The sequence below is a fragment of the Panthera uncia genome (genome assembly GCF_023721935.1).
Source record: "Panthera uncia isolate 11264 chromosome D3 unlocalized genomic scaffold, Puncia_PCG_1.0 HiC_scaffold_8, whole genome shotgun sequence".
NCBI lineage: Eukaryota > Metazoa > Chordata > Mammalia > Carnivora > Felidae > Panthera > Panthera uncia.
The window spans coordinates 69989494-70014952 of NW_026057586.1; the positions used below are offsets into that span (position 1 = coordinate 69989494).

At 43.3% G+C, this 25459-nt stretch overlaps 1 protein-coding gene across 1 annotated transcript in view; it reads left to right on the forward strand.

Annotated features, from left to right (window-relative positions):
* OSBP2 (oxysterol binding protein 2) overlaps window positions 1-25459 on the forward strand; it is a 177823-nt gene that overhangs the window by 21491 nt on the left and 130873 nt on the right. The window contains exon 2 of the mRNA XM_049619008.1: window positions 12091-12299. Within this exon, the coding sequence (XP_049474965.1) occupies window positions 12091-12299 (209 nt within the window). The remainder of the gene's footprint in view (window positions 1-12090; window positions 12300-25459) is intronic.

Here is a 25459-nt window from a genome sequence, read left to right on the forward strand (position 1 = left end):
AGGGGCAAGGCAGAGGCTGATGGAGGAGCTGTGGGTATGTCCTGGTGAGAGATGACCATGGCCCAGTGCAGAGCTGAGAGGGACAGCTTCAGTGAAGGGGGTGGATTTGAGAGAGATTGAGGAGGCATGCTGGAGAGGACTTGGAATTCTGCTTGGTGAAGTCCAGGGGTCAGGCTTTTGCCTGACCAACATCACACTTTAAAAGTGCAGTAACTTGGGAAAATATTGTGGTTTGTTGTTATTGCATTGGCAGCAAAAGCGGCATGTTTATCCATTTTCTACCTGATGAGACATTTTAGTCTAAATTTGAGATGTAAAGTATTTGCTTAATATTCTGTGACAGGATTTTCACTTAATATTCTTAGGAACCACCTTATATGTGGCTAGTACATGGTATTCTAACATTTTGGTGGAACCACAAAAAGGGTCTAGTGGTTTTTCAGTGAGTGATGTTCAAGGGTAGGGTGTTACCCTACTGTTCTACCTTAAGAATGTGAGTTTGACAGGACTTTGGGTGGTTCCAGGACTGGGTCATCTCCCTGGGTTTATTCCTTTGCTTGTGTAACACTCCTGTATTAATTCACTCAGCTTGCCCACCATCCCTGAGCTCTCACCACGTGTTAGCTCTGACCTGGGCAGGGACAGGATAGGTCACAAGTGTGTTCTCACTTGCAAGTGGCAAATAGAAACAATGACCAGGTAAAGCAAAACATTTTTCTGGATGGATACCCCAGTATTCTGCATGGACAGAGCCCTGTGCTGGTGGCAGAGAAACTCAGTTCCAGCCTGGATTTATTGGTTTACAGTTAAAATTTTTTTTTAAGTTTGTTTATTTATTTTGAGAGAGAGAGCAAGCAAACAGGGGAGGGACAGAGAGAGAGGGAGAGAGAATCCCAAGCAGGCTCCACTCTGTCAGCAAAGAGCCTGGTGTGGGGCATGAACTCATATACTGTGAGATCATGACCTGAGCTGAAACCAAGAGGCAGATGCTTAACTGACTGAGCCACCCAGGTACCCCTTATTGTTTACCAGTTTTATGGACAGGGAAACATGAGTCACCTTTTCCTGGCCTCCTCCCCTTTCTTGGCTATAAAATGAGGCTAATTCCCTCCTGCAGGGGCCTGCCATTTAGAATATACTTGATAAATATTTGCTAAACAAATCAATGTCTGCTTTGCCTACTTTATGGGTTCTTGCGAGGATTGAAGGAATCCTGTTTTCTAGCCTCCCATGGAAAGTGAGGTACTACCTAGATGTAAGTTGTATTGATAAGTGTACTGGCCTTTGTTTTTTTTTTTTTTTTAACGTTTTATTTATTTTTGAGACAGAGAGAGACAGAGCATGAACGGGGGAGGGGCAGAGAGAGAGGGAGACACAGAATCGGAAGCAGGCTCCAGGCTCTGAGCCATCAGCCCAGAGCCCGACGCGGGGCTCGAACTCACGGACCGCGAGATCGTGACCTGAGCTGAAGTCGGACGCTTAACCAACTGAGCCACCCAGGAGCCCCTGTACTGGCCTTTGTAAATCACCATCTGTCATCCTCCATTTGTGTAAACATGCAGCAATGTGAATTTCAGATACGGGAGAATGGCTCCCAAGTCTCCTTTTTTATTGAAAAAAAATTACATTGGAAATGTCCTTCCTGTAGAATTTGCAGCAGCATTTTTTGAGCATTTCTCGAGGGAAGCTCTAAATGGAAAAGAATGAGGCCAGAAGCAAAGTGAAACAGTGTCAGGTCTCATGGTGACAATCTCATCTGCACAGTAAATGCTTCTGTTTGGCCACTTCTGACAGTTGCCATACTGAGCATTTTCTGGATGGCACCATTTAACCAGCTTTGATGACTTTTTTTCTTAATGTTTACCTGATGAGGGGCTTGATCCCATGAACCATGAGATTATGACCTGAGGTAAAATCAAGAGTTGGGTACTTAACCAACTGAGCCACCCAGGTGCCCCTAACCAGCTTTGATGACTTTTAAGAGTAGAAATGAAGCCTGGGGACAAGTCCATGCACCCCTCTGGGTAAGAGACAGGGCTGCAGGTGAATGGGTGAGACTGGCTTGGTCCCCTTTGGAACCTGCAATGAGCTGCCCACTTAGCCAAGCTTCAGCCTCAGCCTCTGCCTCTGGAACAGGGAGGTCATTCCTGCCTTTCCTATCACATCTTAAGTGGCTACTCCATGTGAGACACCTCTAAGGTAAGTCCTCAGGATGTGGTAGTTAGAATGAATAAGCTGAGCTTTGTTACTTAGATCTGGAAGGATCCTAACAGCATCCCCATGACCTGAGAGATAAAAGAACCGAAATCTGTTTCTCCTGCATGTGTCTTTTGTACGACCTTCTTCACTGTCTTCTCTGCCTTCTGACATCCCTTCTGGGGCCGCTGTCCATCTGTCCTAGCAGAACAACAGAAACCCAGCTCTGGATATTTTAAGGAAAAAAAAAAGATGTATTTACTGGAAGGATCTTCAGGAACTCACAGACAGGATTCCTGGAAAGGTAGGAGGACAGAGGTCTCAGAGGGGGGGAGGTGAGAACAAGAAGGCTAGTAGCCAGGTCTATGACCAAAATCATGTCACAAAACTATCCTGGAGAGGACATTGCCACCTGGGCACTGGATGTTGATGCTCCCTAGGCTTTGCTACTTCTGCTGCCCTAGAGAACCAGTTGTTGCTGCCTCCACTGCCAGGAAAGGATTCCCTGCATCTCTGTTCTTTTTAAATGCCATTTTAATGAGGTTTGATATGCATAGAGACAAGTGGTAAATATATATACAGCTCAGGAGATGTTCCCCAAATGAACACATTAGATAGCCGTTGACCCTGCTAAAGAAATAAAACATGACCAGCTCCCCCCACCCCCAGGAGCCTCCCCTTGTCTCCCCTCCACTCATTGCTCCTCAAGGGTAACTGCTACCTTGACTTCTCACCCCAGAGCTTAGGTTTGCCTGTAACTGTGCTTTGTCTAAGTAGACTCACACAGTACGTTTTCTTTGTGTCTGACTTCTGCTCAACATTATATTTGAGGTTCTTCCAGGTCGTTTGTGTGGTTCTTATGGATTTATTCTCATTTCTGTATAATACTCTACCAATTGGATAAGCCATGAATTGGATAAGCCACCATTTGCTTATCGATTCTAGTATGGATGGACATGTGGGTTGTTGCAGTTTGGGGCTTTTAAGAAGAATGCTGCAGACACTCCAGCACATGTCTTTGGTAACCACATGCATATATCCCTAAAGGGGAGGTCCATAGGAGTGGAATTGCTAGATCATGGTGCACATGTATGTTTACTAATTACTGATGAGGTTGAGCCCTTTTTCATATGTTCATTAGTTATTCAGAGATCCTCTTTTGTGAAGTATCTGTTCAAATCCTTTGCCTATTTTTATTTTTATTTAATGTTTATTTATTTTTGAGAGAGAGGGAGAATACAAGCAGGGGAGGGGCAGAGAGGGGGAGACACAGAATCCAAAGCAGGCTCCAGGCTCTGAGCTGTCAGCCCAGAGCTCGACGTGGGGCTTGAACCCATGAACCGCGAGATCATGACCTGAGCCAAAGTCAGATGCTTAACTGACTGAGCCACCCAGGTGCCCCTCTTTTGCCTATTTTTAAATTGGGTTGTTGGCTATACATTTTGCATCTCTGGATCCAGATTTTAAAATCTTTGCAAATGCATGGGATGAGCCTATGGGTGCCTTGGTTGCTAGAGATCCCAAACAGCACACATCAAACCTTATTTGCAGTCTTGGATATTCATTCTGAGATGTTGTAGCCTCTGGGAAGGTGCCTTGGCCAGGACTCAGCTGCACATACCAGAAATGAGTCTGGCTAGTGTTAGCTGAAAGGCTATGCTGCCATGGGTGAGGTAGCTTCCTAGTTGCTGGGAGGGCTGGAAAAGCAGCTGGAAGCTGAAAGTCAGGAATATTGAGGGTCCCCAGACTCTCACTAGCTCTGCTGGTAGGCGGCTGCGGCTGCAGGGAGCCACGGAATCAGGAAGCCGATGGCAGCAAAATCCTGCTCCCTCTGTCACAGTTCCTGCCACCACAATGAATAACTTTTCTCCTGCTCAGTTCCATCCTAACTTGCTTCTGCAGTTAATACGTGTCATGTCATTGATGGAACCTGAATCCTTGGAATCTTTGCTGCGGGTCATTTTGGGTGCTCCAACCTCAATGGTATAGGAAAAGGGGAAAGCTCTGAGCTGCGATGGGTGGTTTGGGGGCAGGGCTGTTCTAGGGAAAAAAGAGCCATATGGGTGCTGTGGTGACTGAGTGTTCTCAGTGGAGATTGGGGGTGGGGGTGGGGGTTGAAATGCAGTCCCATGATCGATATGTAGACATAAACCAGCTCAGCTGTATGGGAACTTCCAAAGGGCCCTTCCTGCACTCATCTGTTCAGCCATCATGTTTAGTGTCCTAGGGATGCAGTAATAAAACACCATAAACTGGGTGGCTAAAGACAGCAGAAATTTACTGCCTCACATTTCCAGAGGCTAGAAGTCTAAAATCAAAGGGCTAGCAGCACTGTACTCTCTCTGAAGGCTGTAGGGGAGGTTCTCTTCCAGGCCTGGCTAGCTTCTGATGTTTGCCAGTAATCCTTGGTGCTCCTTGGCTTGTAGATGCATCATTCCCATCTCTACTGCCCTCTGTGCCTCTGTCTCTCTCTCTTCTTCTTATAAGGACACCAGTCATACTGGATTAGGGCCCACCCTAATGACCTCATCTTAACTTGATTATATCTTCAAAGACCATATTTCCTAATAAGGTCATATTTGCAGGTACTAGGGGTTAGGACTTCACAATATATTCCTGGGGGGCACAGTTTAACTCAGTACTCATCATCAAGCCTGGCCATGTGTAGACCCTCTCCTTTGGCTGTCCTAGATCCCTGGGCTTTCCCAGAGCCACATGCCTCCACATCGCTGCTCTGGGTTGGCCTGGTCCTCCTTCTAGCCTTTGCCTGGGCAAAGTCCCCTCATTGTTTGAAATTCTGCTCCAGTGTATGTACCTCCTTGATCCATCTGGAAAGGAAAGTGTCATTCTGTCTCCTGAGCTCCCACCACTGGCGACTTATCCTTCCATTTTGAGTTTGTTTTTAAAGCAAACTGTTTATTAACAATGGCTATGTATGTAGCATACAACATACTGTATGTGTGTAACATACATGCAGAAAAGTAGGTAAATTATAAGGACACAACTCAATGAATTTTCATAAAGTAAATGCTCCTTTTATTTTGAGTTTATTTTCCCCTGCCTATTAAATAGCAGTTTACCATTTACAGGTCTGTCTCTTTCACAAGATGGAATGTTCTTTGAGGCCTGAAAATGTGTTTCATTTATCTTTATATTTACCCTCTCTCCAGTTTCTAGCACAATTCCTTTATATAGTAGCCCATAGGAAGTACTTGCTGAATTTGGATTTGGAAGATTAGAGTGGAATTTGCCGGGTGAATCAGACTCAGCTTGAGCTAGCAATTGAATGAAAGTCACACACAAGGACAAGTGCTTTGCTCCAAATTAGTAGATTTTGTCTTTCTGTGTGTCTGGATTCAAATTTGTTGCTTATCAATTTTCTTCCTGCCTATGGACAATTTTTATGAAGGTCCTCTAGACAACAGAGCCAAGGCAAGGATAAAAGGGCTGACACTCTGTTTGAGAGATGCGGTCCCAAGGTGGTGAGGCAGAAACAGGAAGTGGAAGGATGGATGTCCCATCACAGTGAGCTGCAGAGAGACACAGCAGGTCTGGCACATGGACTTCTCCAGAAGATACACAAGGAGAAAACACACCTCTGAGAAGTCTGCAGAAGGAAGAATGGAGGTGGAATTTATCTGCCCCCTTTGCTTCCACCTCCTGTCTCCCACTGTGGGATTTCATGAAAGTCCAGAAGCGGAAGGACAATTGGGCAAGGCTGAGGTACCGACCGAGAGAGACAGAGAAGGAGGTGGTCGAGGGAATCTGAGAAGGTGCACAAGGTTTGTGTCCAATATGCTTCACACCTTGCGCTACTCAGGTCCTCTTGTGCCCTCCCATGGTGTCAGCTTTCCTACTACGATGTGGGGACATCCATTCTCTTGAGAGAATGAAGACATCTTTACCCCTTCCTTGGAGGTGCAAGTCCAATCAATGACAGAGTCCCCTTCCTGGTGGCTAACTGAGGTTGCCCGGAAAACTGAAGTAAGAAGGCTATGAAACAAGTTCATTTGCTGCTGCTATGTCTGGTCCCAATGCTGTAATTGATATTCATCATCTTCTCCCCCCCCCCACCCATTCTAGATCCTCTTCATTCTCTGCTAGCACTTTGGCTGGTCTGTGACATTTGTCCTGAGGGGTTTGAGTTCCTTGTTGCCTTGCCCATTAATAACCATTACCAGACATAAAAGTATTAAGAGAGTCTCTGGGGGAATCCCTTCAGCTCTATTCCAGACATTCCTCTCCCATCCCCATATGTACCACTAACCTAAATCTTCATGGAAGTTGGTATTAGCGACCCAGTAGTATTGTCACTCCCTTCTTGGTCTGTTGGTCACTGTCAGGAGGAGCAGAAAGTGGCCAGGGGGTAGCATCAGCTTCCGATTTAATGGAAGCCTTATTGTGTTGTGTTTCCCCTTTCGCTGGAAGTAGAACCTCTAACCCAGCTTAGCCCAGGTGATGAGAAGCATAGACTCTGCTAGGGGTCACTATGTGTAACAGTGAACAGGGCCACTCCTGGACCCATCTTCTGTAATTATACAGGTCATCCAGATATCAGTTGTCAGTTCAGGGCATATACTTCATCCTGGGGGATTGATGCTCAAGCCCATAGACATCTCCCCAGTAGGTGCCCCAGCTGAGCCTTCACTAGGCCATTCCATTCTTCTGTCAGGTTGGCTGCTCCCGAGTGGCAGCAGGGTTCACAGTAAGATAGGCGAACTCCAATCAGGAGTTATTGGTTCACTTCCTTAGTTGAAGTGAGTGACTTAATCTGAGGCTGTGTCCTATGAGAATCCAGGCAGGCATATGAGGATTTGATAACTATGGACTATAGGGCTGCTGGAGGCAACCCTATTACCAGAAAACACATGGATTCCAGTAAGGACAAATTGCTCAGTCTCCCCTCCCCCTGCCCCACCAAGGTGAAAGCGGTTTGATCTAGTTGATGGATGTCTTATTCTTCCCAAAGAGTGGGTTATGCCTTGAAGGTTGTGTCAGTCCCTCCTGCTGACAGGTTGGACACTCAGCGAGACGAGCATTGGTGATGTGGAGGCAAAAAGGTAAAGGTAAGGGAAAGATACAAAATGATGCAATACTTTAATAGGTTGGCTATGACCTCACAGCAGACTGCAAGGGTCATAGGAGCTACTCGTTCTCTGGGCTCATGGACTTCTCCAAAAGGTTTTCAAACATAAAGCATACTTTGGAGAGGTCCACTGAGGGAAGAATGAGGAGTATTTATCTGCCTGCTTCCCATCTATTTCCCACTTCCCACTGGTCATTGTTCAGCCTGTGAGGTGAAAACCTTTCTAAACTAGTGGATTGCAAAAATCTAGCCTCTTGATGGCCACTCAAGACGCCAGATCCCACACTCTGAGATTCAGCATCCTTCCAAGCTCATAAATGGAGGAGTGTCCCAAGCCACATGGGGTACCAAGAGATAATAAAGGTGGTGGTAAGGGGTCTCTGAGCTGGTGCGCAAGGTTTATATCCAATACAGGTGGGTAGTCACTAGCCAAAATGCTACATTAACTATTACAGCTCAGTTAGTGCTTAGGAAGTCCTATATAAACCATTACGGGCTTCCAAGTTCTGATAGCTGATGTCATATTCTTATCTCTGGCAAGGACACTGGCCATCAGAACAGCTGAATATTATTTGGTTGAGAGTCAGTGTGACTCACTTAGAAGAATGTTAGTTATGGTAGCCTCTCTTACAGTTAAGTTTACTACAGGTGTTCCATATTTTGTCTCTACTTGTTCTAAATACTTAAAACATTCACTGAATGTAAAGTAATGCCACAAAACATATTCTTTTAAAAACTGGCAGAAGATACTTGATCATGTGTGCTGGATATGAGCTCTCATATAACTGGCAAACCCTATCACATGGCCTGGTTTGTCTTGAGGCACTAAATATGCCTAGGGCTCAATGAGAATAGACGGTTCTGGGTTGTTGCACACCTCCAAAGCTCTCCTTCCAGGGTGGGTAGGATAGGAATTGCCACTGCAGCTTGCAGACCCAAGTCCACAGTGTACCATGAGTGGGACTTTAACCTTTCCACCATCTGGACTGTTGGGTGACCCTGGAAGGTTGACTCTCATAGGAGAAGTTACCTCAGCCAGAACTTACAATGGGAGAAACAAAAATTTATATACAACATGGGTAGGTGCACCACTCCCAAAAAACAACCTGAATTTTATGATATGACTCTGAATTTTGGACCCTTTTGTGACTTACTTTGAAGGCATTGAAATCTTAAAAACTGAGTAACAGGACAAAAAATATCACTTTGGCTACTAGTGGAAAATGGATTGACCACAAAACATCTAAACGAAAGAAAAAAGAACAGAGTTAAATTCCAAGACAAGTAAATATATTGGACCTTGATGATTTTAATGGACCTTTAATTCCTAAATTCCCATGTTTTGCTACATAATTTCTTCCAATAATGCAGAAAAATAAAACGAAAAATCAATCTCCCCTCAAATCTTTTAATGAAAAGTAACTCTAGTTACAAAGAGTTAAGGTTAAATTTAGATGTGGATGCTGGGTGACTGGTAAAGCTTATCTGCTTATATTTTCATTTTCTGAAATTCCCTGTTACTTTTTCATGTCTACTTGTTCTTGTTTCATTTTTACCAGCTTTGTTTCACAAATTATTTCTCTTTTATTGATATTATTCCTTCATCTTTAGAATATTAAACCTATTTACATTCATTTAAAAAATATTGTTCTGATACATCCATTTTGTCTGAAGTGATTTATCTGCTGAGCATTTGACTTTGTTGGCTTCTTTGTTAGCATTGATTTTCTTCATTGATTTTAAAGTTTGGTTTCCAGTTTGTCTTGAGTGGGGAGTTTCTCTCTCCCTCCCTGACCCTTACCCACAACTTTACTTTTTGTCTAGTGATTTTTAAAAATGTTTTACTTAAGGGGCACCTGGTTGGCTCAGTTCATTAAGCATCTGACTTTGGCTCAAGTCATGATCTTGTGGCTGATGGTTTGAGCCCCAGGTCAGGCTCCGTGCTGACAGCTCAGAGCCTGGGGCCTGCTTCAGAATCTGTGTCTCCTTCTCTCTCCACCCCTCCCCTGCTCATGCTCTGTCTCTCAAAAATGAATAAACCTTACAAAAAATCTTAAGTTTTGTTTATTTATTTATTTATTTATTTATTTATTTAAATGTTTATTTATTTTTGAGAGAGAGTGCAAACTGGGGAAGGTTGGAGAAAGAGGGGAACAGAGGATCTGAAGAGGGCTCCATGTTGACATCAGTGAGCCCAATGTGGGGCTCAAACTCACAAACTGTAAGATCATGGCCTGAGCCAAAGTCAGATGCTCAACTGACTGAGCCACACAGGCAACCCTCTAGTGATTTTCAAAGTTCCTGCACCTCACTCTGGAGAGCCCAGTCCAGAGCTAGGCCTTATAATAGGGACTTAGGGCTTCTGTTCTTCAGTAACATTGGGAACATATCCCACCCACCCTGTCACTGAGCCTGACAGCAAGTGAGTTCAGGTTCTGGCCACCAGACTTCATTTCAGCTATGACTCTGGGAAGAGTGTGATGGCAGCATTAAAATTTTTATTTTTAATTTTGAAATAACTGGTTTGGAGAGTTTCCAGAGTTTTCATGGTGAACATGTGGAGATATGGGGACAGTGGCATGCTCAGAGAGCATGGAAACTCTACACTCTTTTCCTACTTATCTCTTCCATCTGGCTATTCCTGTGTTGTGTACTTTTAAAATAAACTGGTGATCTACAAAGAAGAAAGAGGAGGAGGAGAAGGAGGAGGAGAAGGAAGAAGAAGAAAGAAGAAAGAAAGAAGAAGGAAGAAGGAAGGAAGGAAGGAAGGAAGGAAGGAAGGAAGAGAAGGAGGAGGAGAAGGAAAAGGAGGAGGAGGAAGAGGAGGAGGAGGAAGAAGAGGAAGAGGAGGAGGAGTCTTATAGAAAAGTTCAAGTATCCATCATCTAGCTTCCCCTAATGTTAATATCTTATCTCAGCAAAGTACAATTATCAAAACCAGAAAATTAACATGATATGATACTATTAACTAAACCTCCAACTTTATTCATATTTCACAAGTTTTTCTCTAATGTCTTTTTCTATCTTGTAATCCAATCTAGAATCCTACGTTGCATTTAGTGAGTTTCTATATCTGTGATCACATCTACTTTTATTAAAGAAGATCTGTCCCTTCTCCCCCATTTATTTATCCCTTCAACTATTTGCTTATATCAGCATGAACTCAGGGGTATTTATTTTAGTTGATGGGTTGTAATCCAATACAATAGCCACTGGATAACTTCCATCCCACTCTGATACCACACAGTGGCCTGGCTTCCATATCCCATCTCCTACCAGGTACTTCTATTCCCTGTTTTCCATAGGAATTTCTGTAACTCTTGGCCACCTCTGCTTCTTTCCTAACATTAGGCCTAGGAGGCCCACTGTTTTAATTTTGAGATAAAAGTCTAAATCCTAACATAACCCGCAAGGTATTGCATCTGGCCCCTATGTAATTTTCTAGCTTCACCTTTTTCTCATTCACTCTGTTGTTCTCAATGCTCTTACTACACGGAAACTTTTCTTCTTTTTTGAAACCTGTAAAGTTCACCTTCCCTTATGTTATTTGCCCTTTCTGTTCCCCCTGCCTAGAATGGTCACCACCTCCCTGCCTTCTTTTTGAGCTGAGCCATAGTGGCCTTTTTGGTTAGTTACTGTATTGTTTAACACCTGAACAGCCTCTAGCCAAAAAGTCCTTGAATCAAAAAGGGCAGGCTTCCAATAGGTATGCTCATCTTTGCCAGTTTTGTTAATTAGAAGTTTTCTTCAAGTAGAACATGTCAGCACCTAGGAGCGGGACTTTTCCTCAAGTATAAACTATGTCATCTTCTCTAAGGAATGTAGCCAAAGCAGGAGGGAATTGGAAAAGGCATAAGCTGTTCACATAAAAGCTGAATGTCTTGTTGAGTGTCAAGTCATTTGACTTTAGAACTGGTAGAAGAATCAAGAAAATAACATGAGGAACAGCCAGCATCAAAGGGCAGCAGAATTTGCCAAATGAGCTTCTGCCACTGGCTGTGTTACATGCTGACCACCAATTGCTCTTCCTTTTCCAATACTCTCTGTGAAAAGAGATTTGGTATGTTGTGATGGTTCCAAATTTCCTTTAAGTATGTGAAGGACTAAGTTAGGTAGATCCAGTCATGATGGTTGGATCTGTTTTTAGACATTGGTCACAGTTGGAAATGGCCTGCACTTCAGTCACTTCCATTTCCCCTTACTTTGGTACCATTAGCTCCATAATCTTATAACCAGCAAAGGTTTTAAGGTCATGTCCGTCATGAGGCAGCACTGTGTTAGTCCCGCCATTGCCTTCTTCCCGTTTGTTGTGGGGCCAGAAGAGTGTGGTGGCATCCTTGCTCTGTGGATCTCTGTTCCTAGGTCACTCCTGGCAGGGTGTGCCTCCAAATCCACCCTCTGGGGTTCTGGGTCTCTAATGTCAGTTTCAGTGGTATTTGCCATCCTGCTCCAGCTCTGTGGTTCTGAGACTTAGTGGAAGGAGGCTGGGTTGGAGTTAGTGGTCTATGCTGCCTCACAGGTCTCTAGACAGTCACCCTTCTCCATTTCCTCATGTCTGCAAGGGCTTAACCCACAGCCAGCATGCCCTGCAGTTGGCACTAATGCGGGCCCTCCTCCCTTTGCTATCTCCCCACTGAGCGCCCCTCAGCCAAGCCCCTACCAGTCAATCCCATCAGACATTATCTCCCTGCTCTGACTCCAGGGACTCTCTCAGTTCTAAGGGTCTGAGGTTCTGAGGATTTGCCTTGAGCAGTCTAGAGGTATTGAGTTTGGGAGCCTCACCCCATACCTTCTCTTGCATCCTACAGAAATCAGGGTGAAATGGCCCACACCTGTCGTGGCACCATCAACCTGTCCACCGCGCACTTTGACACGGAGGACTCTTGCAGTATCGTGCTGACCAGTGGGGCAAGGACCTACCACCTCAAGGCCAGCTCGGAGGTAGAGCGGCAGCAGTGGATCACCGCCCTGGAGCTGGCCAAGGCCAAGGCTGTCTGCATGATGAGCAGCCACTCAGGTAGTGAGCACTTGGTGAGCGGGTATACATGCAGTGTCATGGATCCAGAGAGAGTGGGACTTGAAAGTGTTTGGGGGGTGGTGGTGACCAGGAGACCCAGGCTAGTCCAGACCAACCCTGGAAGGTTGGGATATGTGTTTACCCTTCCCATTCAGCTCTGTGTGTCCTCAGCAATGAGATGCTTAGGTGGTCAAGGTTGGGTGGACAGGTCTTGGGATAGAAATATTTGTGATGAGGAGGGCTGTGTGTATCTTTCTTTGGGCAAGTATAGTTCCTAGATTTTAACAGAACCTTCACATGCTGCAGTGAGTGAGATCCAGAAGCAGCAGCAGAGGTGGGAGTCCAGGATCATGTACCTGTGCCGTGGGCCAGACTTTTTCCCAGGCCCATTATGGAGATTGAAAGCTATTTAGCCAGAGCTGTTGTCTTTGCTGAGGTGGTAGACAAGCTCAGATATCCTGAGCAAGACATTTAATTGTTTAATACATGCATTTATTTTTTAATATGTCATGTCTTTATGTGATTCATAAACCAGAAGTTTCAAAAGCACATGCAGTGACACCTGCCCTTGACTCTTGTTCCCAGCCAACCACCCTATTATCCCTCCCAGAGGCAACCAGAGCTACCTTGTGTCTTTTACATATTTATTAAAATTGGTACTTATTTTAAAATAAATGCAGTCTTCCACCTTCCTTTCTTTCCACTTAGCAATGTATCTTGGAATTTCTTCCCTATCAGTACATAAAAAGCTTCCTCCTTGTTTTTACAGCAGTATAGTACTTTGTTGTATGGACGTATCATAGTTTATTTAACCCAAAACCTGTTGATGAACATTTAGGTTGTTTATTTTGCTATGACATGCTGCACCGCAATGAGTAATCTTGCATTTTGTTTCACATTTGTAAAAGTATAAAGTATACATTCTAGAAAGTAGGGTTGCTGGGTTAATAGCAGTGTGCCTTTGTAATTCTGAGAGATTGTCAAGCTAACTTCCATAGGGGTTGTAATATCAGATGACTGTAGCAGTGTGTGAGAATGTCTGCCTCCCATAGCCGTGTCCACCCAGAGTGATAGCAAATGTTTCTGATGGGTGAAAACTAGGTCCACACACACTCGGGGAAGAGATATTGGGAAGCTGTAACTCTTCTGAAGTTAAAGCAAAATGGCGTGTGTTTTCTCAGACCTATGTGGGGTTCTTTTAGGAAGGCAGGGCTCCATGTGAGAACAAATCACAGCCTCTCCGCTCCAGGATTATCTCACAGGCTGGTTGGGGAGACATTGAGTCCTATGGAAGGAGCTCTAGCACAAAACAGGATGAGAGGGACTGGTAATGTCAGTCACCATGCCCCATACCTGGTCTATTGTATTGGGGTCTCCCCCAGCACTAGCTTCTCAGTGCACATTGGTGGTCGTTTAATATCATTCTGACCTTCTCTTTTGGTCTCACATATTTGGAGCATGGATTCCCCCTTACCTCCGGTGATTTTTCCTTGGGATCATCACTCATGTGACTCTGGTGTGTCAACAGTGATGCTGAATTTGACACAGGATCCCCAAGATACCACTCCATTTCTCAGTGAAGGAGGGTTTTGGAGCCATTTCAGGCATGGGCTGTGCTGGGACCCCCAGTAGGACCTGTGCTTTCTGTTTGGAGGTCTATGGAAAGCCACTGTGGTGGATGGCATGGTGGGTGGTTTGGCTGGTGGTGTGGATGACATGGCTCAAGACACCCATTGGCTAAGTGTAGGAGCACTGATGGTCATGGAAGAATGAGTTTCCTCTTTCTAGCTTCTCATGAGTAAAATAAAATGAAATAATTAAAATGATTGTTTCATAAATTCAGCAAAGTCGCAGGATACAAAATTAATGTACAGAAATCAGTTGCATTCTTATACAGTAATAATGAAGCAGCAGAAAGACAAATAAAGAAACTGATCCCATTCACAATTGCACCAAGAATCATAAAATACCTAGGAATAAATCTAACCCAAGATGTAAAGGATCTGTATGCTGAAAACTATAGAAAGCTTATGAAGGAAATTGAAGAAGATACGAAGAAATGGAAAAACATTCCGTGCTCATGGATTGGAAGAATAAATATTGTTAAAATGTCAACACTACCCAAAGCAATCTACATATTCAATGCAATCCCAATCAAAATTGCACCAGCATTCTTCTTGAAGCTAGAACAAGCAATCCTAAAATTTGTACGGAACCACAAAAGACCCCAAATACCCAAAGTAATATTGAAGAAGAAGACCAAAGCAGGAGGCATCACAATCCCAGACTTTAGCCTCTACTACAAAGCTGTAATCATCAAGACAGCATGGCATTGGCACAAAAACAGACAGATAGACCAATGGAATAGAATAGAGACTCCGGGGCGCCTGGGTGGCTCAGTCGGTTGAGCGTCCGACTTCGGCTCAGGTCATGATCTCGCGGTTCGTGAGTTCGAGCCCCGCGTCGGGCTCTGGGCTGATGGCTCAGAGCCTGGAGCCTGCTTCCGATTCTGTGTCTCCCTCTCTCTCTGCCCCTCCCCCATTCATGCTCTGTCTCTCTCTGTCTCAAAAATAAAAATAAACGTTAAAAATTAAAAAAAAAAAAAAAAGAATAGAGACTCCAGAACTGGACCCACAAAAGTATGGCCAACTAATCTTTGACAAAGCAGGAAAGAATATCCAATGGAAAAAAAGACAGTCTCTTTAACAAATGGTGCTGGGATAACTGGACAGCAACATGCAGAGGAATGAAACTAGACCACTTTCTTACACCATTCACAAAAATAAACTCAAAATGGATGAAGGACCTGAATGTGAGACAGGAAACCATCAAAACCGTAGAGGAGAAAGCAGGAAAAAACCTCTCTGACCTCAGCCACAGCAATTTCTTACTTGACACATCTCCAAAGGCAAGGGAATTAAAAGCAAAAATGAACTATTGGGACCTCATGAAGATAAAAAGCTTCTGCACTGCAAAGGAAACAATGAGCAAAACTAAAAGGCAACTGATGGAATGGGAAAAGATATATGCAAATGACATATTGGACAAAGGGCTAGTTTCCAAAATCTATAAAGAACTCACCAAACTCCACACCTGAAAAAAAAATAATCTAGTGAAGAAATGGGCAGAAGACATGAATAGACACTTCTCTAAAGAAGACATCCAGATGGCCAACAGGCACATGAAAAGATGCTCAACGTCACTCCTCATCAGGGAAATACAAATCAAAACCACACTCAGATATCACCTCATGTCAGTCAGAGTGGCTAAAATGAACAAATCAGGAAACTATAGATGCCGGAGAGGATGTGGAGAAATGGGAACTCTCTTGCACTGTTGGTGGGAATGCAAACTGGTGCAGCCGCTCTGGAAAACAGTGTGGAGGTTCCTCAAAAAATTAAAAATAGACCTACCCTATGATCCAGCAATAGCACTTCTAGGAATTTACCCAAGGGATACAAGAGTGCTGATGCATAGGGGCACTTGTACCCCAATGTTTATAGCAGCACTTTCAACAATAGCCAAATTATGGAAAGAACCTAAATGTCCATCAACTGATGAATGGATGAAGAAGTTGTGGTTTATATATACAATGGAATATTACTTGGCAATGAGAAAGAATGAAATATGGCCCTTTGTAGCAATGTGGATGGAACTGGAGAGTGTGATGCTAAGTGAAATAAGTCATACAGAGAAAGACAGATACCATATGGTTTCACTCTTATGTGGATCCTGAGAAACTTAACGGAAGACCATGGGGGAGGGGAAGGAGGGAAAATTTACAGAGGGAGGGAGGCAAACCATAAGAGACTCTTAAAAACAGAATAAACTGAGGGTTGATGGGGGTTGGGAGGGAGAGGAAAGTGGGTGATGGGTATTGAGGAGGGCACCTGTTGGGATGAGCACTGGGTGTTGTATGGAAACCAATTTGATGAATAAACTTCGTATTAAAAAAAAAAGAAAAAAATAATTGAATCATATTCTAGGAACCTTCTGAAAATAACGTAGCAGGTAGTATTTATTGGATTCATCATTCTGGAACAATTTTCCTGGGACAGCCAATGGACAGAGTTTCTTCTGCACCTGGGGTGGAAGTACTTGTTAACTCAGCTGGGAAGTGCTAGTAATTTCTAAGCCTGGACTTCCTCTAAGAGGGTTGAGACCCCCGAGGGAGTTGCCTCAGGCTCACCTTCCTTCGTTTCATACCCCTTAGGCATGGTCAGGGGCTGGAGACATAGCACATGTCTTGTGTTCTCAAGGGGTTAGCCTCCTGGGTAGGAACATAGGGCAAACATTCAGGTACAATTCAAGGTAGCACTTGCTATGTGTTAATGAGAAATGGTAGGATTCCTCTCCTTTTGGTGTTTTGAAACATAAATGAACTAACGCATGTGAAGGTGAAGACTTCAAAAAGGTACTGTGCTTTTATAAAAAGGTTGGGGTTACCTGATTATTTCTTGAAAAAGAGTTCTTGTGGTGGCATCTCTGCAAGGCAATATCTTTCTCCCACAGTTCTCAGGCTGATGTTAAAGAGTTGTGGTTTGCAACTTTTCACATGGGGTCAGATTTAGGTAACCCCAAGTAAGGGAAGACAGCCTAGTGTGGTTCTCCTTGACTCTGGCTCATAGCTACCAGCTGGGTCAAGGGCATAGATGGTGCTCCAGATGGACCCCCTTCAGGTCATCCCAAGGCCTATCTGTCCCTTCCTAGGCTATGGACTATCTCTCATCCATCAGGAAGCCTACTCTCTAGCTTTTCTGCCACCCCTCACAACCCCAGTCCAGGCACCATCCCCTCTTACCTGAATGTCTGAAAACCTCCTCACTGTCTTCCTGCTTTCAGTCAGTTCCCCAAACAGCAGGCAAAATGACATGTTAAAAAGTGGGAATCTGATCATATCACTGCATTACTTACACCTCTTGAGTGCTATAAACCAACTAGACTTAACAAACATATACAGAACACTCACCCAACAACAGTGGGACACACATACTCTTCTCAAGTGCATGTAGAAAGTTCTCCATGATACACTAAATGTTAGGCCACAAAACAAGTCTCAATAAGTTTAAGAAGATTGAAATCATACAAAGTATCTTTTCTAACCACAGTGAAATGAAACTAGAAATCAATTACAGAAGAAAATTAAAAAATATGTAGATATTAAATAACACACTCTTGAACAACCCTTGATTCAAAAATGAAATCACAAGGGAAATTAAAAAAATACTTTGAGAAGCATGAAAATGAAAACACAAAATACCATAATTTATGGGATACAGCAAAAGCAGTGCTCAGAGGGAAATTTATAGCTATAAAATATACATTAAAAAAGACAGAAAATCTCAAATCAGTAATCAAGCTTTACATCTTACATTTTAAGGAAGACCAAACTAAACCCAAAACTAGTAGAAGGAAGGAAACAACAAATATCAGAGTTGAGATAAATGAAATAGAGAATAGAAAAATAATTTAAAAAATCAATGAAACTAAAAGTTGCTTCTTTAAGGTGATCAACAAAGTTGGCAAACCTTCCACTAGACTGACTAGGAAAAAAAGAGAGAAGACTCAAATTACTAAAATCAGAAATGAAAGTGAGGACATTACTGCTGACATTACAGAAATAAAAGGGATTATAAAACAATACTATGAACAATTGTACACCAATAAATTAGACTACATAGATGAAATGGACAAATTCCTAGAAACACACAAGTTACTAAACCAACTAAAGAAGAAATAGAAAATCTTAGCAGTTCTGTAATAAGAGATTGAATCAGTCCTCAAAAGTCTCCCAACAAAGAAAAGCCCAGGACTAGATGGTTTCACTGATGAATTCTACTAAACATTTTTTTTTAATTTTTTTTTAACATTTATTTATTTTTGAGACAGAGAGAGACAGAGCATGAACAGGGGAGGGTCAGAGAGAGGGAGACACAGAATCGGAAGCAGGCTCCAGGCTCTAAGCTGTCAGCACAGAGCCCGATGCGGGGCTCGAACCCACGGACCGTGAGATCATGACCTGAGCCGAAGTCAGACGCTTAACTGACTGAGCCACCCAGGCGCCCCACTACTAAACACTTAAAGAAGAATTAATACCAGTCTTTCTCAAACTCTTCCAAAAAAATTAAGGGGAGGGAAACACTTTCTAACTTATTCTGTGAGTCTGCCCCTATACCAAAGCCAAACAAAGGCATCACAAGAAAGGAAAACTATAGACCATTATCCCTTATGAATATAGATTCAACATCTCAACCCCTCAACTCCTCAACACAATACTGGCAAACAAAATCCAACAGCATATCAAAAGGATTATATACCATGACCATGTGGGATTTATCCCAGGAGTTACAAGGGCAGTTCAACATAAGAAACCAATCAATATAGTATACTTCACTGATTGAAGGAAAAAATCCTCACTTATGTGATCATCTCAATTGATGCAGAAAAAGGATTTGACAAAATCTAACACCCCTTCTTGATAAAAACATCAAATATGATGAAGGCCATTTATGAAAAACCCACAGCTGGCATCATATTCAATGGTAAAAAACTGAAGTTTTCCCCTAAGATCAGGAACAAGACAAGGATCCCCATTTTCACCATGGCTATTTAACATTGTACTTGAAGTTCTAGACAAGAAAAGGAAACAAAAGGAAAAATTGGAAAGGAAGAAGTAAAACTTTCTATTGGCACATAGATGATACAATTCTACATATAGAAAATGCCAAAGAATCCACAAAAAAACCCTATGAGAGCTAATAAACAAATTCAGCAAAGCTGCAGGGCACAAGATCAACAAATATCACTTATATTTCTATATACCCACAATGAACAATCCAAAAAAAAGAGATTAAGAAAACAATTTCCTTTAAGTATCATCACAAATAAATTCTGAAGAGTAAATTTAACCAAGAATATGAAATTTCACTGAAAACTTAAAAAAATTTTAAATTAAAAAAATTACTGAAAGAAATTAATGAAAACCTAAATAAATGGAAAGACATCTGTGTTCATGGATTGGAAGACTTAATATTACTAAGACAACAATACAACCCAAAGCAATGTATAGATTCAGTATAATCCATATCAAAATTACAATGACCTTTTTTCTTAGAGGTAGAAAAAAACATTCCAGGGAACCCAAAGTAGCCAAAACAATCTTGGAAAGGAAGACAAAGTTAAGAGAACTCTTTTCAATTTCAAAACTTACTATAAAGCTAGTTTACTATAAATCAAAACAGTATGGTACTGACCTAAGGACAGACATACAGATGAATGAAATAAAATTAAGAGTCTAGAAATAAACTATACATCTATGATCAATGGATTTTCAGCAAGGGTACCAAGGTCATTCAATGGAGAAAGGATAGTCTTTTCAACAAAGGTGCTGAGATGGCTGGATGTCCACATGTAAAAGAATGAAGTTAGACTCCTACCTCACTCCATATACAAAGACTTAACTCAAATGCATCAAAGACCTAAATATAAGGGCCAAAACCATAATACCCGAAGGAAGAAAAAGGAGTAAATTTTCATGACCTTGGGTTTGGCAGTGGTTGTTTAGATATAACACCAAAAGCACAGGCAGCCAAAGACAAAAAAAAAAATACATAAATTACACTTTATCAAAATTTAAAACTTTTGTGCATCTAAGGACATTTATTAAGAAAGGGAAAAGACAACTCACAGAATGGGAGAGAATATTTGCAAGACATGTTTTTGATGAGGCTAGTATCCAGAATATTAGTGGGCAGAGTACTTGAATAGACATTTCCTCAAAGAAGACACAAATGGCCAATAAACACATGAAAAGATAATCAACATTGTTAGTCATTAAGAAAATGAAAATCTGAATCAGGAAATACCACTTCACACCTATTAGGATGGCTATTATCAAAACAAAAACAAAAACCCAGCAACAAAACAATGGAAAGTAAGCATTGACAGGGATATGGAAGATAGGAACCCTCATACATTGCCAGTAGGAATGTAAAATAGTGCAGCTACTATGGAAAATGTTCTAGTGCTTTCTCACTGAGTTAAGCATAATTACCTCTATGATCCTAGCACTTCCACTCCATTCAGTGGAAAGAACTGAACACTGAAAGAACTGAAAACACGTTTTCAAGCAAAAAAGAACTGAAAACATGTTTTCAAACAAAAACTTGTACATGAATGTTAATAGCATCACTATCCACAAGAGCCAAAAGGTGAATATAGCCCAAATGTCCATCATCAGATGAATGAATGAATAAGTGTGCTATGTCCATTCAGTGGAATATTACTGAGCAAGGAAAAGGGATGAAGTACTAATGCATGCTATGACATGGATGAACCTTGAACACACGTTAAGAAGACAGATACAGAAGGCCATATGTTTTATGATTCTGTTCACATGAAATGTCCACAATAGGCAAGTCCAGAGAGACAGAAAGCAGAGTAGTGGTTGCCAGGAACTGGGGAAAGAGGTTGAGAAGTGTCTGCTTAGTGGGTACAGGATTTCTTTTTGGGTAGTGAAAATGTTGTGATGGTTGCACAACACTGTGAATGTACTAAATATCACTGAATTATATACGTAAAATGTTTAAAATGTTAAATGTTATGTATATTTTACCACACACACACAGTAATCTCAGGTGGCTTGTCAGTGCTCTTAGGGTAAAATCTGAGCTCCTTATGCTGTATGACAGTCTATGGCCTCCTTTCCCGCCTGTCTCCCTCCTCACTATACTCAGCTCCTGCCTCAGGACCTTTGTACTCGTTGGCCTTCTCTGCCTAGAACACTCCTGCTCCTACTCTTGGCCTGCCTGGCTTTCATCCTTCAGGTCTCAGCTTAATAACACTTAAGAGTGTTTTAAGTTGTTCCCTTCTTAGGACAGCTTCATGACAGAATCCTTGTTATTTTCTCCACTGCAATTTTTCATTATTAGTTGACTGACTTGTTTATTTACTTATTATCCATCCTTTTCATAAAACCTTAGTTCCTCCAGGGCAGAGAGATCCTGTGTATCTTGTTTCCATGGTGACCTCAGGGCCCACCACTGGGCTTGGCACTGGAGGATCTGTTGTGGGGCCAGTGTGCAGAGCAGCCAGGACACCCTTGTCCATGCTAGAATCGTCCTTGGAGAGGAGGATTGGGGTGTTGTGGTTTCTCTATACCTGTCACCACTAGAACAGATGAAGGAACTGATGACGTTTAATCTGGAGAAGGGAAGGCCAGGTAGAGCCTACTCATATTGAAATTTTGAAGGGTCAGAGAATGTGAATAAGGATGCAGACCTGTGTTTCTGTTTTTGCTTTTGTTTTTGTGGCACTGGAAGACATAAGCAGAACCAGTGGAAAAAGGGGTGAGACCGATTTCTGCTTAGTCTGGGAAACAAATCAGTGGACTACAAAAGGGAAAGTGTTGGTAGGGGACATGATGGGAGGTTCCAGCACAGAGCTGGGCTGGGGCTGGGGGTCCCAAGGGTACTTCATGACTCCAAGGTTGTCTTTCTGGGCTACTTTGTGTTTCTTTTGCCATTCACTTTCCAAATTTGGTAGAATGTTCTGTGGTACTATGGACAGGGTGCTGAGTCAAGGAGGGTCAGATCTGACCTTGGGCAAGTCACTGTGTCCCTTGGGACCTCACTCTATCTATAAAATGGGTGGTTGGCAAGGCTTTTCTGTGAGCTCCCATCCAGCCCTGGGGCCTTGGTCAAACCAGTGAATATTTCTGAGTTCCAGATTCCTCATCTTCGGCACTCCTGCTCAGTTGCCAGGAGGATTATGTGATAACACATGGGAGGTGTGTACTGCTATGGGTGCTAGTAATTCCACTCATCCCAGCACTGTTGTTGGGGAGTGTGCCCCAGCACTCATAAATCATCCTGCCCACAGCTGGTAGTAAGTGATATGACAGAATCAACCGCAGAAGGTCAAGCACCCCAGGGTGTTTGAAAAGGGAAGGGGAAAAATATTCTTTCACTGTCTTAAAATGACCTACCTCCAACAGCATGAAATGTGGCACAGCAGCCCCAGGGGGCTGCATCTCTGAGAAGGCAGCTGCCCTCCCCTCTGGGTGGGGACATGTCACTGGTGGATGCAGAGGGACGAGTCATGATCACCTTGGGGGTATGCCTGCACCTCCTAAAGGAGTGTCTGTGTCAGTCAGGAGTCTGGGTGCTGTGACAGTGGCCCTTCCCCTGCCAGCCCTGCCCTAGCTGTGGACCTTCTGCAGAGCCCAGGACCTGGACACACTCCTGGAGCCCACCCCTCAGCTGTGCATATCTTCCCCTGCTCTCTGTAGAAGTAACTGATCTCTTGGGCACCTGAAACTTGGCCTTTTGAGCTCTTCCAGTTTTTTAAAATATTAATCTATATTTTTATTTGCTATCTTTGTAAATATTCTTGAGTATATTGGAATATTGTATTCTTGAGTATATTGGTATATTGGAATATTCTTCCAGTTTTATATTTCTGGCTTTAACCTGCCAGTTGTCTAAAATGAGCAAAAGTTGGGGGCACCTGGCTGGTTCAGTCAGTAGAGCACGCACCTCTCAATTTCAGAGTTGTAAGTTCAAGCCCCATGCTGGGCATGGAGCCTACTTAAAAAAAAAAAAAAAAAAAAAAAAAAAAAAAAAAAAAAAAAAAAAAAAAAAAAAAAAGATTAAAATGGGCAAAAGGAGGGAACCACCTATTTCCAGGCCACAATAATTTTTATTATATAAAAAATAACCCCTAATAGACCTCTGCACAGTATGTGCTCTTGTATATTAACATTTCAGAGGGAATGGATGTCATTCAAATGGCACAGTCCTACATGAACTCAAACTTTATGAACGAGGCGTGACAGTTCCCATGGAGGTTAGAGTAATTTGCAGGTGAGTTAGCACAGTGTAAGGTAGGAGGCTGTCACCACTGGGATGGGTGGGAGAGGGGAACAAAGTCAGGGAAGGTTACTTGTAGGAGCTGAGACCTGAGCTGGGTTTTGAGGGACAGAGAAGAGCTTGAAATATGGAGATGGAGGTGAGGAGAGAAGGGAAGAAGGAAGACTATCCAGGCAGTGGGAATGTCTGGAGCAGAGGAGAGGATGTGTTCAGGGACTGTGGGGGTTCTCTGTGGCTGGGGACACGGCATGCATTTGGGCTGCATCGTCCCTCAGCCTGGCAGTCACCAAGGGGAGGTTTGAGAACAGTCTGGTAGGGATGGGCTTGGGAATATCTGGGGCTAGGGCCTCCATCTGGCTGTGTGCACAGGGCTCCTGAAGGGAGAGTTTAGCCAGGAGGACTGACTGGTTCAGCAGCCAGAGCACAGAAGCCACGTGCCCGTCCCAGGAGGCCTGAGCACCTTTGGTCAGTGGCAGAATCCCCCATACAGCAGAATGAACTTTTTGCCCAGGGACCTTGCATCAGAAGATTTGAATACTTCAGTTATTTGGACCCCTTTGAAAAAGGGTTTGGCTAACAGCTATCATTGGGCTTTTCCTGGGCAAGGTCCTATTTGCCTGCAAATTACTTACACATGTTTCAAATTATCATAAGGATTTGGAAGCACTGAAGCATCATGTCCTGTCAAATGCCCTAAAATCCAATGGTCTTTTCTCCAATCAATGTTAGATTTCTTCCTTTTTGCTTAGTGAAGGCTCTTACTCTGGGGGCTGGGCCATGTGTGGGGAAGTCAGAGATGAGCAGGCACAGGCTTGGACCCAGCCTTGGAGGAGCTCTCTGACTGGGGTTGAGAGTAGGCAGCCATGGTGTCCCTGACCCATTGGAGGTTGAGATGAGCTATGCCTGAAGGCAGAGTGAGAAGGAGGCCAAGGACACAGGGATACATGCCCCAGAACCCATTGTGGGAAAAGGGAGCTGGCATTGGATTAAGTGGCAGCCCAGCCTAGGCCAGTACTCCCAAAGGAGGGGACAGAGGATATGGGATGAGAGAGGCAAGCTGAGCCCCCCTATCAGATGGGGCAGGTTGAGGAGCCTTTCACAAGGGAACAGTGGAAGGAAGGATTACAGGACAGGGCCACCGTCAGGAGGACACTTGAACTGAGAGCAACAGCAGGCATGGATGTGGGGTCCACCCTGATGGTGTACTCTGAGCCCTGCCCCTCGCTGACTCCAGGCCACATGGTTCACTTCTCTCCAGCCTTTGCTTTCCCATTGGGTCCTGGCCTTCTGGCTGCTATACCTGGTCCCTTTGGCCTGCTGTGCTATAGGCAGCCGGGCCCCAAGGCTGACTGTAACTTCTAAAAATGCCTCAAGGGATGAGGTCAGAAGGCCAAGACCCTACAGGACCAGTTCTTGCTAGGGCTGGGATTGCCTGCCCTGGTGGCATGCAGCTACTGTGGCATCTCATCCACAGGACCCAGAGATGCTGTTACAGTCCTCCATGTCCATGCGATGGTGATGCCTCGCAAAATCTCTGTCGAGGGCAGTGCTCATTTTGGCAACTACCTTGGTTTTTAAAAAATTATTTTTAAGTTTATTTATTTATTTTGAGAGAGAGAGAGCACAAGAGGGAGAGGGGCAGAGAGAGGGAGAGGGGCAGAGAGAGAATCCTAAGCAGCATCTATGCTGGTGCAGGGCTCGATCCCACAAACTGCGAGATCATGAACTAAGCCAAGATCAAGAGTCAGATGCTTAACTGAATAAGCCACCCAGGCGCCCAGGCAACTACCTTGTTTTTGTTGGCTTGTTTTATTTATTTATTTATTTATTTATTTATTTATTTATTTATCTATCTATCTATCTATTTATTTAGTCAACATATGAAATTTATTGTCAAATTGGTTTCCATACAACACCCAGTGCTCATCCCAAAAGGTGCCCTCCTCAATACCCATCACCCACCCTCCCCTCCCTCCCACCCCCATCAACCCTCAGTTTGTTCTCAGTTTTTAAGAGTCTCTTATGCTTTGGCTCTCTCCCACTCTAACCTCTTTTTTTTTTTTCTTCCCCTCCCCCATGGGTTTCTGTTAAGTTTCTCAAGATCCGCATAAGAGTGAAACCATATGGTATCTGTCTTTCTCTGTATGACTTATTTCACTTAGCATCACACTCTCCAGTTCCATCCACATTGCTACAAAGGGCCATATTTCATTCTTTCTCATTGCCATGTAGTACTCCATTTTGTATATAAACCACAATTTCTTTATCCATTCATCAGTTGATGGACATTTA